This window comes from Diadema setosum, chromosome 15, assembly GCF_964275005.1.
Source record: "Diadema setosum chromosome 15, eeDiaSeto1, whole genome shotgun sequence".
Lineage (NCBI taxonomy): Eukaryota > Metazoa > Echinodermata > Echinoidea > Diadematoida > Diadematidae > Diadema > Diadema setosum.
The window spans coordinates 15,236,136-15,250,666 of record NC_092699.1 but is presented as its reverse complement, the minus strand read 5'-3'; the positions used below and the strand labels follow the sequence as shown (position 1 = coordinate 15,250,666).

The 14,531-nt window shown below is 38.6% G+C and overlaps 1 protein-coding gene across 2 annotated transcripts in view; it reads left to right on the top strand.

Annotated features, from left to right (window-relative positions):
- Positions 1–13,771, top strand: part of LOC140238875 (protein RCC2 homolog) — a 31,763-nt gene extending 17,992 nt beyond the window's left edge. The window contains exons 4-10 of one of the 2 annotated variants that reach the window (XM_072318772.1): positions 346–477; positions 4,371–4,459; positions 6,278–6,392; positions 7,835–7,998; positions 8,826–9,006; positions 9,637–9,742; positions 12,221–13,771. In XM_072318772.1, the coding sequence (XP_072174873.1) occupies positions 346–477; positions 4,371–4,459; positions 6,278–6,392; positions 7,835–7,998; positions 8,826–9,006; positions 9,637–9,742; positions 12,221–12,473 (1,040 nt within the window). In that variant the 3' untranslated portion in view covers positions 12,474–13,771. Of the gene's footprint in view, positions 1–345; positions 478–4,370; positions 4,460–6,277; positions 6,399–7,834; positions 7,999–8,825; positions 9,007–9,636; positions 9,743–12,220 lie in introns of both variants that reach the window. The other variant, XM_072318771.1, reaches the window with a different exon arrangement.
- Positions 13,772–14,531: the final 760 nt, after the last annotated feature.

Here is a 14,531-nt window from a genome sequence, read left to right as displayed (position 1 = left end):
TGCCCCAGTTGGTAATATTCTTATCATAAATACAATGTCATGCTTTTTCTGTAAACTTTTTTTGGTCACCCTCACAATTCTGTGGGATGGCTTGCTCAGTGTAGCTAAAAGATGTATTTTCTGTTGATTTGTGTAGTGTATGAAATTAGATAAAAAACAAACAAACAAACAAAAAATAAACAAGCTTGTTTATTGCTGACTGTGAAATAACTTTGAGGTATTGCAATACCTTCAAAAATATTCAAGTGTTGACAGTTGAGAAAAGGCAAGTTTCTCGTTATAATACAGTCACGGTGAGGAGGGACAACGATAAAATCTTCTTCTGGTCATTGTTTCTGTCATAAGGTCGCAACGACAAAGAGCAGCTGGGCCACGGGGATGATGTTCGCCGGGACTCGCCCACTCTGGTGGAGGGGTTGAAGGACCATCACATCGTCAATGCTGCCACGGGCCGGAACCACACCCTGTGTCTCACGGGTAAGCTCTACGAGGGCGCCCTTTCGAGTTTGTAATGCTCCATTTGTACAAGGCTAGAGTCCAATTCCAAAACAGCCCCAGAGCATCTCCAAAACAAAATTGTAGTCTGCCTAGATGCTGACCTGGGGGTGTTTCATAAAGCTGTTCTTAAAGTTATGGAGTACTTAAGAACGACTGGTGATCAGTTCTTGTGCTGAATTATTGAAATTCTGATAAGTATAGCACATCAGAACTGATCACCAGTAACTTTAAGAACAGCTTTATTGAATGATATCAGGGATGGGTTCAGAGCCGGTCGGAGCCATTTTTCGATGGCAATCTGGCCATCATGCTCTCCAGGAAGTGGAGTGAAGGCGCTATACAATGTAGGTACAGTTTTGATTCCTATGGTAGGTGTAGGAATTGCATGTTGTCACTAAACCACTGGAACCCTTTCTGTACCCAGACAGTAAGCTCAACTCGCTTTTTTTTTCTGTGTTTTTTTTTTTTTAATCAGCATTCAGGTATCGATCCAAACTTAACCCAGTTATAGTGCACATGTAGATCAAGCGAGCCCAGCCCACTCATGTGTGGCAATGTGCCCCAGTCCAACAGGCAGACAACATGATCACCGGTATTAGGGGGATTAGGTAATATGTTCATTGACATTAGTAAGACATCTGTGCTAATTAGGGAGGAATGCATTGCTTGGTTTCTTTTGCCTAATAAGCAGCATTTTTTCAATGCACTAGTCCTTTGTAAAGAAAAGGTATAAAAAGCACATTAAATTATTTTTTTTCCCCTTGTAATCTTTTTTCCTTTTCATATTTTGTTTCCATATAGTAGATTATTGCTGAATAATTAATGCGTATGTGTCCTATTAGGTCAATTTATGATTTTTATGTATCTGTCCAGTACTCTTTTCTGGCTGTGTAAGCTAAATTTTCATAAAGCAAGAGAAAAAAAATGAAAAAGATTCACAGTAGCTTCCCATTCCATTTCATATTTCCAAACTATAAATATAATGAAGACAGGATATTCGTACAGTGAGGTGTACCTGGGTCTCATGTATTTCACATTTTACATAATGTATTTAGATACTTGTTTGCAGCACGTACAATGTACATGCCAATGTGCGTGAGACTTTAGTAGCTGGAAAATTGCACTGTGTAAAAATTTTATGAGAGAATGCCTGGTGTAATAAAGTTTCACTGGTCACCATCCTATTTCGATGCCAATATTGACAAGAGCCTTGTGTTTGTATACCAGGAAACCATTCTATGAGTACAGTCAATATGGGGATGTGAGCGTGCGTTGGAATATTAGTGTCTGGTACATAAAATATGAACGTCTGACTTTCATCACCACGACATGGTATTCGTTTTTTCCTGGTGCAGTAAAAGCTTCTGTTGCAAGCACTAAGCCGCATTGTCATAGCCCTGTGATAGATTAGGTAGATGTACCACAATCCCTCATACAAGACCATAATGCCAACACTAAATCAATATTTTGTTAGGAAAGCCTTGCATAACCATGATACTATGAGAATCTAAAGGACGTTCTTATTGCAAAACCTAATCACCGGCGTAGATGGCAAGTTCTTTTTCTTCCCTGTCAACAGTGCTAGCCTGATGCTGTGTGCCCATTGTGAAAATTTCGTGGAAAATTGGGAGGGTTATGTTAGTCAAAACATCAAGAAATAATGTAAGAATGTAAACAAGGTTCAAAGTGCAACATTGGGAACGTGTTTAATCATGACCTTCGGATGGCCTTTGCTGATCTGTGGACCCCTTATAGATGCTACTCTCCAGAGCTAATATTTGATTTGTGTGCGGGGAACTCTGCAAGCAACATTTTGTTGTCAGAGCATGAAACATTTTTTTTTTGGCTAATTTAAGAAGCAAGGGGAGGAACTTGACTTTAATCGAGCTGTCAAACAAATTCTTGTAGAATCTCGTTTGAATTTTGGTGGAAAAACGTCATCGAGAATATATTGTGTCGAAAAAGTAGATCAGAGAGCCCTGGTAATGAAACTTTGTATATTTCCAGGAATTTGCCATAACTTCAACCGTCATTGCTGGCAACTGCTGTGAAAGTGAATATTTCATGCCAGTAATTTCTCACTCTTAGCCAATGTCATTGAGCTTCTTTTAAACATGGCAAGTGGGAATATTTGTTAACAGTATTTGATATATATCTTAAAATGGTAGGAAATTTATGAAATTGTCATAAAGTGAACCAGTGGGAGGGTAGTGAGGTAATGGTATCATTTTCCTTATTTTTGCAAATTTGATTTTGTCTGAGATCATTGATTTTCTGAAAAACGGGAAAATTTCGAATTCTGTAATTTATGTGTCTGTGTATGTGTGTATGTGTGTGTTTGTGTGTGTCTAATGTACATTAACCATCAACCTTTGTGTTTCCGTGATCTTTCTTTATTCATGTAAGTCAATTCAAATACTGGGTGGATTTTCTCTATATAACAGCACACAAGGATTGGTTTAAGATTAAGATGCAGGCTCACCTATTTCAAAAGTACAGATCACATCCTAACAGTTAGGGGAAAAAAATGTAACACCTATTTAAGCCCAAAGTGGTATTATTTTCAGGCAAAAATAATTTCCATTTTAACAGGATGAAGGATAACATGGATAAAGACAGAAATACATGTATATGTGTGGTTGACAGATCATATGACAAAGAATTAGGTTAAAAATGGAATTTGACATGTTTTTCACGCCCATGGCAGGATTCAAAATATTCAGTTCAGTAGGCTGAGAATTCTCCTGAATTGTAATTATCACGGCATGATTCAAAGTGTTTTTGAGGTGTTTACGCACAATAGAATTCCCACGTGTCGTCATTTCACATCGTAGGTGGCGGGATACAGCAGCAGTGACGTGAATCTGAGGCGACAGTCGGAATTTCATTTCATCCTTTTTTTATGTCAGTTTGCATGTTGCAACGAGTGACATTCTTTTGTAGAGACAAACTTATAATAACACTACTGAAAATAAAAAAACAATATCTGTGATTGCTATTTCACTTTTTCTTAGTTCCTGTTTGTGATTGTCTCCTGTGTATGGAAATATATATATTTTTTTTTTTCTTTTCCTTTTCTGTAATTTTCTTTTGTAGAATAAACATTTCTTCTGATATTTCTTATTTGTCATACTTTGTATTTCTAACAGTGTAAGTCCAGCCCCAGCTCAGTTTTCTATTGTCAATTTTTTTTGTCATCAATCTCCTAATGTTCCCTTCTTACTTAGTCCATCTCAGTCTGTATTTAACCCCTCTCCCCTGTTTATTTTACTCCTCTTATTAATCTGATTATCTCCTCCCCCAACTATTTTTCCCTCTTCCCATCTCCTCCCTTCATTTGTCTCTTTCTCTGTCTTCTCTGATCTATTCTCATCTGTATTTCTATATCCTATCTTCATTGTCTAGTTCTCGTTTTTGCTCATCTACTGCTATGTACACCGGAAACCTCTTTTAACGAGGGCTGCCAATTTTACCTCTCTGTAAGTGGTACTTTCTCTCAAATTTTAATACAAGAGACAGGGTAAATACAATAATAGAAAATCAGGACCATCAAATTCACGTTGTTAAAAAGTGGTACCTTATTGTAAGGGAGCTCGTTATAACAAAACTTCCCTGTACTGATATCTCTACCTCTTTTCATTTTCTTCCCCCCGTCCCCCCCCCCCCATCTGCCTCCTTTTTCCTACCCTGTTCCCAATCCTCTTCTAGTGTATTTTACACATTGCATATTCCTCTTTTTTCCCCCTCATCATCTGTCCTGTAAAAGTATGCCCCTATCTCTCTCTCTATCTCTCTCCTTGATGAATACTTCCCCCTGCCCCACCCAACTTTTGCAAAATTAAATGATTTATTTTGTTTTATGTTTTCATTAGACAATGGGACGGTGTTTGCCTTCGGCGACAACAGGATGGGACAGTGCGGGATCGGAATACAGAGTGCGTCTGTTGGAACACCATGCAAGGTGGGGTATACAGACTGTAGAAATGCAGAACGGAACAAAAGATTATCACATTTCTTTGTGTCAGTATATTATTTGTAGTCATTTCTGTAGCTGTCCCCCCCCCCCCTCCCCCCATTTGAAAAATTGTGCAGTTCAGATTTTTTTGACAAAATGGTGATCCCATAGACACAGCAAATTTGAGTACAGAGTAGCATCCATCAAGGCAAGACCAGAAGCAGATCCCCCCCCCCCAAAAAAAAAATAAATAAATAAATAAATAAATAAATAAAATAAAGATAAAGTAAAATAAAAATAAAATAAAATAAAATAAAATAAGAAATCATTCACTTTTGGGAAAAGACATTTGTAAGTTTGTTTCCTCTTCTTATTTTTCTTCACATTTTCTCAAACAAATGTCTATGTGGTGTAAAACAAAGAGCCTTTACTTTTTCATGAGAGCCTTATGACATACAAATATGTATTGTGTCAAAGAAAATCCCAGATCCCGATTTTGAGTTTAAAAAGAGACAGAGTTCACTTCATGTTGAATCACAGCTGTCAGAATTAATGTACCAAAATACAAGTCTGCAAACCAAAGTTTATTGAACTGCCATTGATATTCAAAGCAGGAGATACATGTATTTATTGATTTGAAGTTGCAACATAAGAACAAAGAACTCCTCCTTAAAATAGAACCTGCCATGTTGTCTGCATTCCAAAGCCAGGTGCCCAGGGTGTATAATTTCTTCTAGCACCTGTGACAGACTCCCAAAATAGACAAACATTGCACCAAACAAAAGATGCAGATTTCGTCATGCTCTCTTTACAAACAAAAATTATTTTTCCCCACTCCACCACCTGTTAGTCATACAAAGGCAATGCTGAGGTAAACAATTGATATGTTTGTGATGCTGTCACAACAAAATCATGTCCAAACCACAAACATGTTCAAATATGATTAAGAAAAACAACAACAACCACAGACTCTTTTTAAATGCAGGTGGTGAGATGACTTCTAGCCTGTCAATCGAACACAAGAAACTGTTTCGAAATTAACATTTTTGTTTACGAAATAGTTTGTATCAAAGTTTTGTTACCCCAGAGAGAGAGAGAGAGAGAGAGAGAGAGAAGGTGAAAACAAAAACAAGAATCATCAACATTACCAAATAGAAGTTGATGGGCAGATTTCCTTCCATTTTGGTTTCATGAAAAGTTAACAGTTGATCTTTTCCCATCAGTTATTACTGAACTTTTTTTGAATCATAAGCTCAGTAAATCCTTAACTGTATTCATACAGGATAAGGGTAAAACAAATAGTATTGAACATCTCTGAGAAGATAAAGACATCTTGAATAGGCCTACATATCTCCTAGAAAACAATGACATCTTAGCAAAACAATAATATTTATAAATTATGACATGAAATGGAGCTAGCTTTGCTGTAAATTGAGATATTGCAGAGCTTAAAGAGTATGACAATTAGCACGTACTTCATACTTGCCAACTAGTAAGATTTTATCAGATTCAGTAAGATTTTTTACATTAAAAATAGCAAAATCAGATTTTCTGTCAGAGAAATCAGATTTTTAAAAAATATTTAGATATACCTTTTATGTGTATTTTCTGAAGATTTGACCGAAAGTAAGATTTTTAACTTCAGTTTGGATATAAAATAAGATTTTTGCAATCCACGAGAAAGATATTTCATCTTGAAATGTTGGCAGGTATGTTACTTTAATATTTGTTGTGCAGCTGTTAGAATGGTTACAATTTTGATTTTGTTGTTTGTGCTTTCAAATCAAATAATTCTATGTCCTATGATTTTTCCTTTCCCACCAGCCCAATTTCCATGGTTCGCCCATCGTCAAGGTGGCGTGCGGGGCCGACTTCAGCATCATTCTCGACTGCAAAGGCGTGCTGCACTCCTTTGGCAGTCAGGAGTACAGCCAATTAGGTACCGGTATGGTTACTCACACAAACACTGCTATATCTTTTCCTCTCACCTTTCAAAGATTTAGCAAGGTCAAAGGTCAGCCCATGTGTTCACAGGTATAGAAAGAGGAACTTCGGCAAAAATTATTATTATTTTTTTTTTTTAAGCTGAACAAAGTGATTGCAAAAACACAGAAATCCTCATGCTTGTGTTTATGTTTTCTGAGTAAACTCACTGATTTGCATTTTCTTGTGTGTCTCATTATTTGGTGCCAGAAACAACATAAAAGCAAATATATTGGACTGAGGAGAGTAATTGTGGGGTTTACAGTGTATCTTCCATCTACATTAAGTGTTTTTGAATTCATTTTAGAAATATTTTTAGATTTAACCCACGAGAAGGCAAGGCAAATGCTTGTTTATGAGCATTTTCCATGTATCTTCAAATTTTTGCATTCACCAGGAGTGAATACCTGTATACAAATGTGCTGACTTTAGTCCAAACTGAACCTTTGGTATGCATGCAATAATCCTGTAGAAGTCAGTAAGATATCAGAGTGTCTGAATTTCAAAAATCCGTGACTGGTATAGGCTGCTGTGAATACTCCAGCCTTTTTCTATTTGGAGAGTAGTATCTTGGTGGTTTTTATGGCCATTTGCTGCATGCATTGGGTGCAATGGGTAAGTGTATCACATGAACTAACAGCTCACATGGTTAAACTAATCTGCTTTCTTTTCTTGCTAACACATGCAGCACAAATACTTACTTGCAAGGGGTAATCGTGAATACTTTCACTCATAGAAATCACAGAATTTCCGCCCATTCAGTTGTTTAACTATTATGATAACATGCTTGACTGCTTTCTGTTATCTAATCAGATATGAGACTCAGTGATGTATAAATGTGATAGTTTTCCACTTGTATCAAGCAAATTTGTTTTTGTTGGCCAATATAACTGAAAACACCCAATATTTTGTTTGTTTTGTTTTGTTTGTTTTGTTTTGTGTGTTTTTTTTTTCGAATTTGGCAATTTGGGTTCTGTTTATTAATTTGAAAACAGGCAAAAATATCTACTGTGATGCCAACATTAATGATGTGACGTGCACACGTACATTCTCCATGCAGTCCTGTACTCCACAATTGGGAATTGTACTGCTTGGAAATTACATGTAAGGAAATTATCTGGTAGTTCCATTTCACGAAAAATTTCACTCGCTAAATGTATGGCATATACAGTAATCTATTCATTTACATTGCCATCATTTAATCAGTCATTCATTTCCTTATCAATTTCTTTGAGTAACCACCTTGTTTAAAGATATTATTAATGGGAGTTCTTTGTTTTTGTATCATGGAAATGTTCATTCAGCAAAACTGTAATAGTGCATGAAATATTGAGAGTTGAAGTTTAACTGCTGCAGTGACGAGTGTCCAATTTTCCACCTGTTTCGTCTCACATCCAGGGCACAACACAAATGGTCAGTACAGCGTGAGCGCCAGCAAGCTGTCGTCGGAATGCGTGTCCACCCCGAAGCGCATCCAGTGCTTCATCGAGAAGGGCCGCGAGGGACTGAAATACCTCCAGGGCACCGTCATCAAGGACATCGCATGCGGAAACAACCATTCCGTGAGTCAATTAAAAAAAAAAAAAAACACCTATTCAAAAAGACAATCTGACAAAGACAAATAAAACAATTTTTGTTAATAATGGTCATCGTCATCTTTATGAAAAGTGTGAAATACAAACTTTGTGATCTTTATGTGCAGATGACTACTGAACCAGGTTTGGCAGGTTTTCATTCTCTGTGTTCCGATTAAGTTCACAGCATGATGAGTGTGCTGTTGGGAAGATGACAAAATCTTAAAATATCCAGTAGATATTTGTGATCTAGAGCCACAATAAGAGTCTCAGGACTTACAAGTAGTGTTTGCAGCTGCAGCGTCGGACGTCATGCGGTAATCTTGCTTTGTTCGCCAAGCCACAGACCCTTCTGTGTGATGAATTTGTTCAGTGAATGTGTCTGAACTGATGTCCTTCAGTGCTTTGTCCCTCCCCCCCCCCCCAAAAAAAAAAAAAAGAAAAAAAGGAAAAAAAAAGGACAGATTATGTACCATGGACATGGCTTATGTGTGTAGGATTTGTCTAGCAAATATATCTTTAAAACTAACTCTCCTTTATTTGTCCACCCCCCCCCCAAAAAAAAAAAAGAGACCAGGAGGCTAAAGCAGAATAGCATGTTATTTGCATTCATGTTCTGAATTTTTCAAGTAATAAAACCAAAAGTGAGCTTTCTCATCTCTCATCCCCTTCCCACCCCCATTAAAAAAAAAGAAAAATACTCTAGATATGCTTTTTTGTAGTGAATTTATATAGTGAATACACTGTAACTAATGCCCTGTGTCACCTTTCCTCTCAAATGGTCATCTTTAAACAACAAAAACGTGAAAATTTAGATCGCCATGGACATGCAGAAGAGAGTATTCACGTGGGGCTTTGGTGGATACGGTCGCCTTGGCCACCAGAAACCCGACGACGAGCCCGTCCCGCGGAGCGTGAAGCTGTTTGAGATGCCCATGAAGGGGGCCCAGACGATTGAGGCGGGGTCCAGCTACTGTATGGCTGTTACAGAGCAAGGTACAGCGATGGAACAATCCTGACTTTGTGTGTGTGTGCCCGTATGATTGTACAGTCAAATCTACCTTTGTGGCCACGCGAAAAGGCCTCGTTGCGAAGCTTCTTAACTTTCTTTCTTCAAGTCTCCGTCAACTTTTGAGACCAAATTTGCAACTTCCGAAGCCAAGCCCATTTTTGTAATGGCATGTCACCCCAAAACGGCCCACAATTTTGTGTACATTTCCTTTGGAAAACAGTGCTCTGTCGTGAAAGTCATAATTACCTGATTATTTTTACAATTAATTGCTTTCATTGATTAATTTTATGCTAATTATGGTAGAAAAGTGGTCAGTGACAATTTCCAATAATAAAACAATGAAAAAAAAACAATTCGAAAAACAAAGAAATACATGATAATTTCCGAAAACAATAAAATACATAAGAATTGAAGTGACTTTTGGAGGTTTTTATGGTGTGCCATTGTTGAACAGAATCCACCCCCCTCTTGTTTTAGCAAAGCCAAAAAAGCCTGTCCTGATTAGGGTTGAAATAAAAGCTTTTACAGTATATGGATGCCTGTGTGTATTTTGCTTATTGGTCATTATGTATCTATGTTTGCTGTATTGACTTATTCATTTTCTCAAATTCTAGGCCAGCTGTATTTCTGGGGTCAAGCAAAAACCACTGGGGAGGCCACCATGTACCCCAAGCCAGTCCAAGACCTGAGCGGCTGGAACGTCAGAAGTGTAGGCTGCAGGTACTGTAAAGCAGGAAAATATTTGCGGCGTGAAATTTCCACGTAGTGCCACTAACATTCAATAAACGCAGTGTAGACATGAACTTTCATGTGCGTTTTGATTTCACGAATCCTGGCTCTCGCAAAAGCGAAATTGAAATGAACGCAAACATTTTTGGTTTTACAATATGCTTTTCAAGCCTCTCCCCAATTCTCTCCAGCTTAGATACAGTGTACCAGTCTCACCTTTTGAACTTCAATGAGACTGCATGGCTTCTTTTTAGGTACGGTCACACTTAGGGAAACTTCACATAATTCATTACCCAGGATTTTGCTTCTTTTAGTTACAGGTAGTGTGACCGAAAACCTCTGTAGAAGTTACTAACAAAACTTCCTCCAAGCACTTTGGAAGTTTCTCATTTTCTTGCAAAACTACACAGAGTTTTGTGTATTGTGACTTCAAGAAGTTTGTGACATGATAGTAAATCCATTCATGTTGTTAACGCACATTACGCATTCTTTTGCATGCTGTTACACGTATGGATTTTTTATATTGTGGGGGGGCCTTTATTAAGACCCAAACTAATGGTAGTTTTGCATCACTAAAACTACGAGTAGTTTTGTTGGTAGTCTCACTGCATGCTCAAACTGTAAGAAGTTAATGGGAAGCAAACTACGTGTGCTTTCGTACAGTGCGACCGTGGCTAGTAATTTGTGACAAATGTTAAAAGTTGGTACTATTCATGGGTATGCACTCTGGAAGCAGAGTGGGGAAAGTGACACTTGTTGATATTCAACTCAAAAGAGCCAGATGTGAGTGAGAAAGGTGTGTATATAATATTTGTTCATTGTAATGACATAATAAGTGTATCCATTGTACGCAGTTTGGAATAGAGATGCACAAAATTTGGACTTACATATTTTTCTTTTTTATGCCTCCGCCACGAAGTGGTGCCGGAGGCATTATGTTTTCGGGTTGTCCGTCCGTCCGTCCGTCCGTCCGTCCGTCCGTCCTTCCGTCCGTCCGTCCTTCCGTCCGTCCGTAATGAATTTTGTGGACAAGGTAACTATCGAAACCTGTTGAGGTATTCTAATGAAACTTGGCATGTATGTGTATTAGGGGTTGAAGTTGTGCCTATCAACTTTTGGGTGCCCATGCTCAAGGTCAAAGGTCAAAAGGTCAAGGTCAAATACATAAAATTTCACTATTTCCACCATATCTATTGAATGCCTTAAGATATTTTCTTGAAACTTAGTGTATACATGTATTACCCAATTAAGATTCTTTGGTGAAAGTTTGGGTCATGAGGTCAAAGGTCAAAGGTCAAAAGGTCAGGGTCAAATACGTAAAATTTCACTATTTCTACCATATCTATTGAATGCCTGAAGATATTTTCTTGAAACTTAGTGTATACATGTATTACCCAATTAAGATTCTCTGGTGAAAGTTTGGGTCATGAGGTCAAAGGTCAAAGGTCAAAAGGTCAAGTAGAAATATTAAAACTTCTTTTTTTCTCTGTACCTTGGAAAATTGTTCAAGGTATCTTCATGGAACATAGTATATACATGTACTGACTGGAAGTGATTATCTAGAGAATGTAGCATTCATGGGGTCAAAGGTCAGGGGTCAAAGGTCAAGTGCAAGTCTTCAAAATTTTACTATTACCCTCATATTTATGCAATATTTTTTTACACTTGGTGTATGCATGTGTAACCTAATAGAAATTCTGTGGAAAGTTTTTTTTTTTTTCTCTTTTTGCCTCAAAAGTCAAAAGGTCAAAGATCAATTGAAAGTGCTGAACTAACTTTTTCCTCCATATCTCGGAAGTGGCTCAAGTTACCTTGAAACTTAGTACATATTATGCATGTTCTACCTGAAAGTAATTATCTCATGAATTTTAGGGTCAAGGGCCAGATGAAAATGGTAACAATTTACTATTCATTCAGAAATTGCACTTTTTCTCCACACCTGTACCTTGAAAATTACTCAATGCCTAAATGTATGAATGGTTCAAAGTCAAGTTAAAGTCCTTAAATCCCTAGATACATGCTCTCCTATTCATCCAATTAAACCTATGTCAAGGAAGGTGAACATTCAACACATTTGTGACAAACTTGTCATTCCAATATTTTGCCAATTTTGTGAAAATGTAATCACACAGTGTCCACATGTACTATCTAGACCTATTGGGAAAATCATGCATTATGGCGGAGGCATACCAGTCGCCAAAGCGACATTTCTAGTTTACTCCTCAAGCACTAAAGAGCAGGTGAGGCTTTGACTAGCAAAGTTGTATTTCCATGTTCATCTTTGAATCCCTGTAGTTAGAACTCTCACATGATAGCCATGCTTTTGCCTTTATTTGTGTAGATTTCTGTAGACACAGTTTGTAGTGAGTGCTGTGAAATGTCCTCTGTCCCCATTTGGATTTGATATATGGGTTGTTTAGTAACAGCCATCTCTCTTCTCTACTCCCCCCCCCCCCCCCCACACCACAGTAATCATTCCATAGTCGTGGCTGCGGACGACTGCGTCATCAGCTGGGGCCCGTCGCCGACATACGGTGAGCTCGCTTACGGCGAGGCCGACTCCAAGTCCTCGACGGTGCCCAAGAAAGCCCGACCTCTGGAGAACGTCTACATCCATCACCTGACGTGCGGCATGGGCCACTCGCTCTTCATCGCGCGCGACGATACAGAGGAGGACAAGGAAATCCTCAACAAGATTCCGGTCTTCACCCCCGGCAACTGAGATGGAGAACGTGACGGAGGGGGGCGGGAAGAAAAGTATGGATTCTTTGAATGTATAGGTGAAGTGGTGATGCCTACACCAGCTGAAGGAGATTTGGGAATTGTTCTTTTTTTTTTTTTTAGTTTGTTTCTCATTACATTTTTCTATCTTTGTTGTCGTTGACAAGTATGAATCACAGGTAACCAGGGTTAAACGTGTAGCTTTTGCCTTAGAGAGAGTAAGAGAGAGAATGCAAGCAGCTGGCGTGTCGTGCGTCGGGACGTTAACAGAGCGTAGCCATCCTCCTGTTATTTTCTGACCGTCTTGACTGGTGGTCAATCGCATCATTGTTGTGGACATCAAGTCTTTGTTTCACGACGAGTCGGCCACCAGCGACAGAGAACGACAGAGAAGATGAGAGAGAGAGAGGGAAAAAATTCAATATTGTAACTTACCCCCCAGCTGTAGCTATCACTTAGATTTATCAGGTGTTTCCAAGGTACGCACACCCTCCCAGCTCAATCCTCCCCTTAGCTCCCCCTCCTCCCATCACCCCTTCTTGTTGTTACCCTCTTTGCCCCTCATTCCATCCATCTCATTCATCCTGCACCTGTTTCCCCAATCCCATCACCCCTAACCCCCCCCCACCCCCTCAGTTCAATCACCTTCTTCCATTAGCCATTCCCACCCCCTCCCCCTTAGAGGAAAGGTGATGCAAATTTGCCAGCCTTAACACTCTTGTCATTCCAACAACTCTGCGGACCACCTCACAGACCATTCTTTGCTGAATGGTATCTCCACGGTTGCGAGACAAAATTTGCTGCGTACGATTAATAGCACAGCATTGTGATATAGTGTCCGTATGTCTTTTTTGTCAAGATTCCAGTCGTGAATTTTGTGCACATATTCAGTTTTCTTCACTTTGCATGTTACTTTAACCCGTTGAGGGCGGACTGATTATGCTACAACACGCATTTCCCTGCCGAGTATACTTGGAAATAGCCTCATTGGGTTAAGCAATATAAAACACAGAAATGGAGGGTGGGGGAGGCGAGGGGTAGTGTAAAACAAATTGTTTTTGACCAGCAAGGGGACTGAATTTCATATAGACTAATATTTCAAGATACGTAATAGCTGAAAGGATTTACAAATGATCAACCATTTGTAGGGTTTTTTTTCTCTTGGTACAACTCATTCAGAGATCTTGTGAATCTTTAAAGCTTTCCTTGGGCTGGCTTCAGTCGCAAAACTCGATGGGTGGGCAAATTCAGCGGTCCTTAATTGGCAGAACATTAACGAAGGGGAACATTAATTTAGGATTTACACAATGTTTCTACGCGGTTTTCAAGTTTCATAACCGTTGATGCCTCAATGCTGGGGGGGGGGGGGGGGGCTGGTGAGGGGGAGGTTTTTCTTCCCGTGGTCTGGAGAAATCTTCTGTGAGTATTCTGCATGTATCTTGCCAGCAGAATACACTCTCAATACACTCATTAGCATCAGATATAGAAACCAAAACAGTTATTCCTACAGTACACTCGTATAAAGATATCTACATACTAAAAAACAGAAAATGGAAGAAGTATTTCTGGGTAAGTTTGTTGGGTGTAGTTCTGAAGGTACCTCATGAATTGGAGTCTTGTCTATTTGCCAATTTATCCAATACAACTGTTGGCCAGCTGAAATTTGTGTTTGTTTTTCACAAAAAAAAGGAAAAATACGAAAAAAGTTTTCAGATGTAAATGTTGTTATCATGTAAAAAAATTGTACAGTCTTTTTCATATTTCTACAAGGTTGTTTGCTAATGATATGAATCCAGATGGAGGCATTAAGTGAGAAGAAAAAAAGTTTTATGTCCACAGGGAGAAAAATGATTGAGGTTGAGGTGTTTAATTCTGAATATTTTGACATCTCTTGTCAGACTGCGCTGAAAAGGTAAATTTCAAAGGCGTTCTGAGACTTTCTGACACGGCATTGTACATTTTTCATTGTTTTGAGAATATACCTCTTAAACGTTGTAAGTTATGCTCAGATGACATTTGTATGTAGATAGTAGCATGTAGATTTACAATTTACTACTTT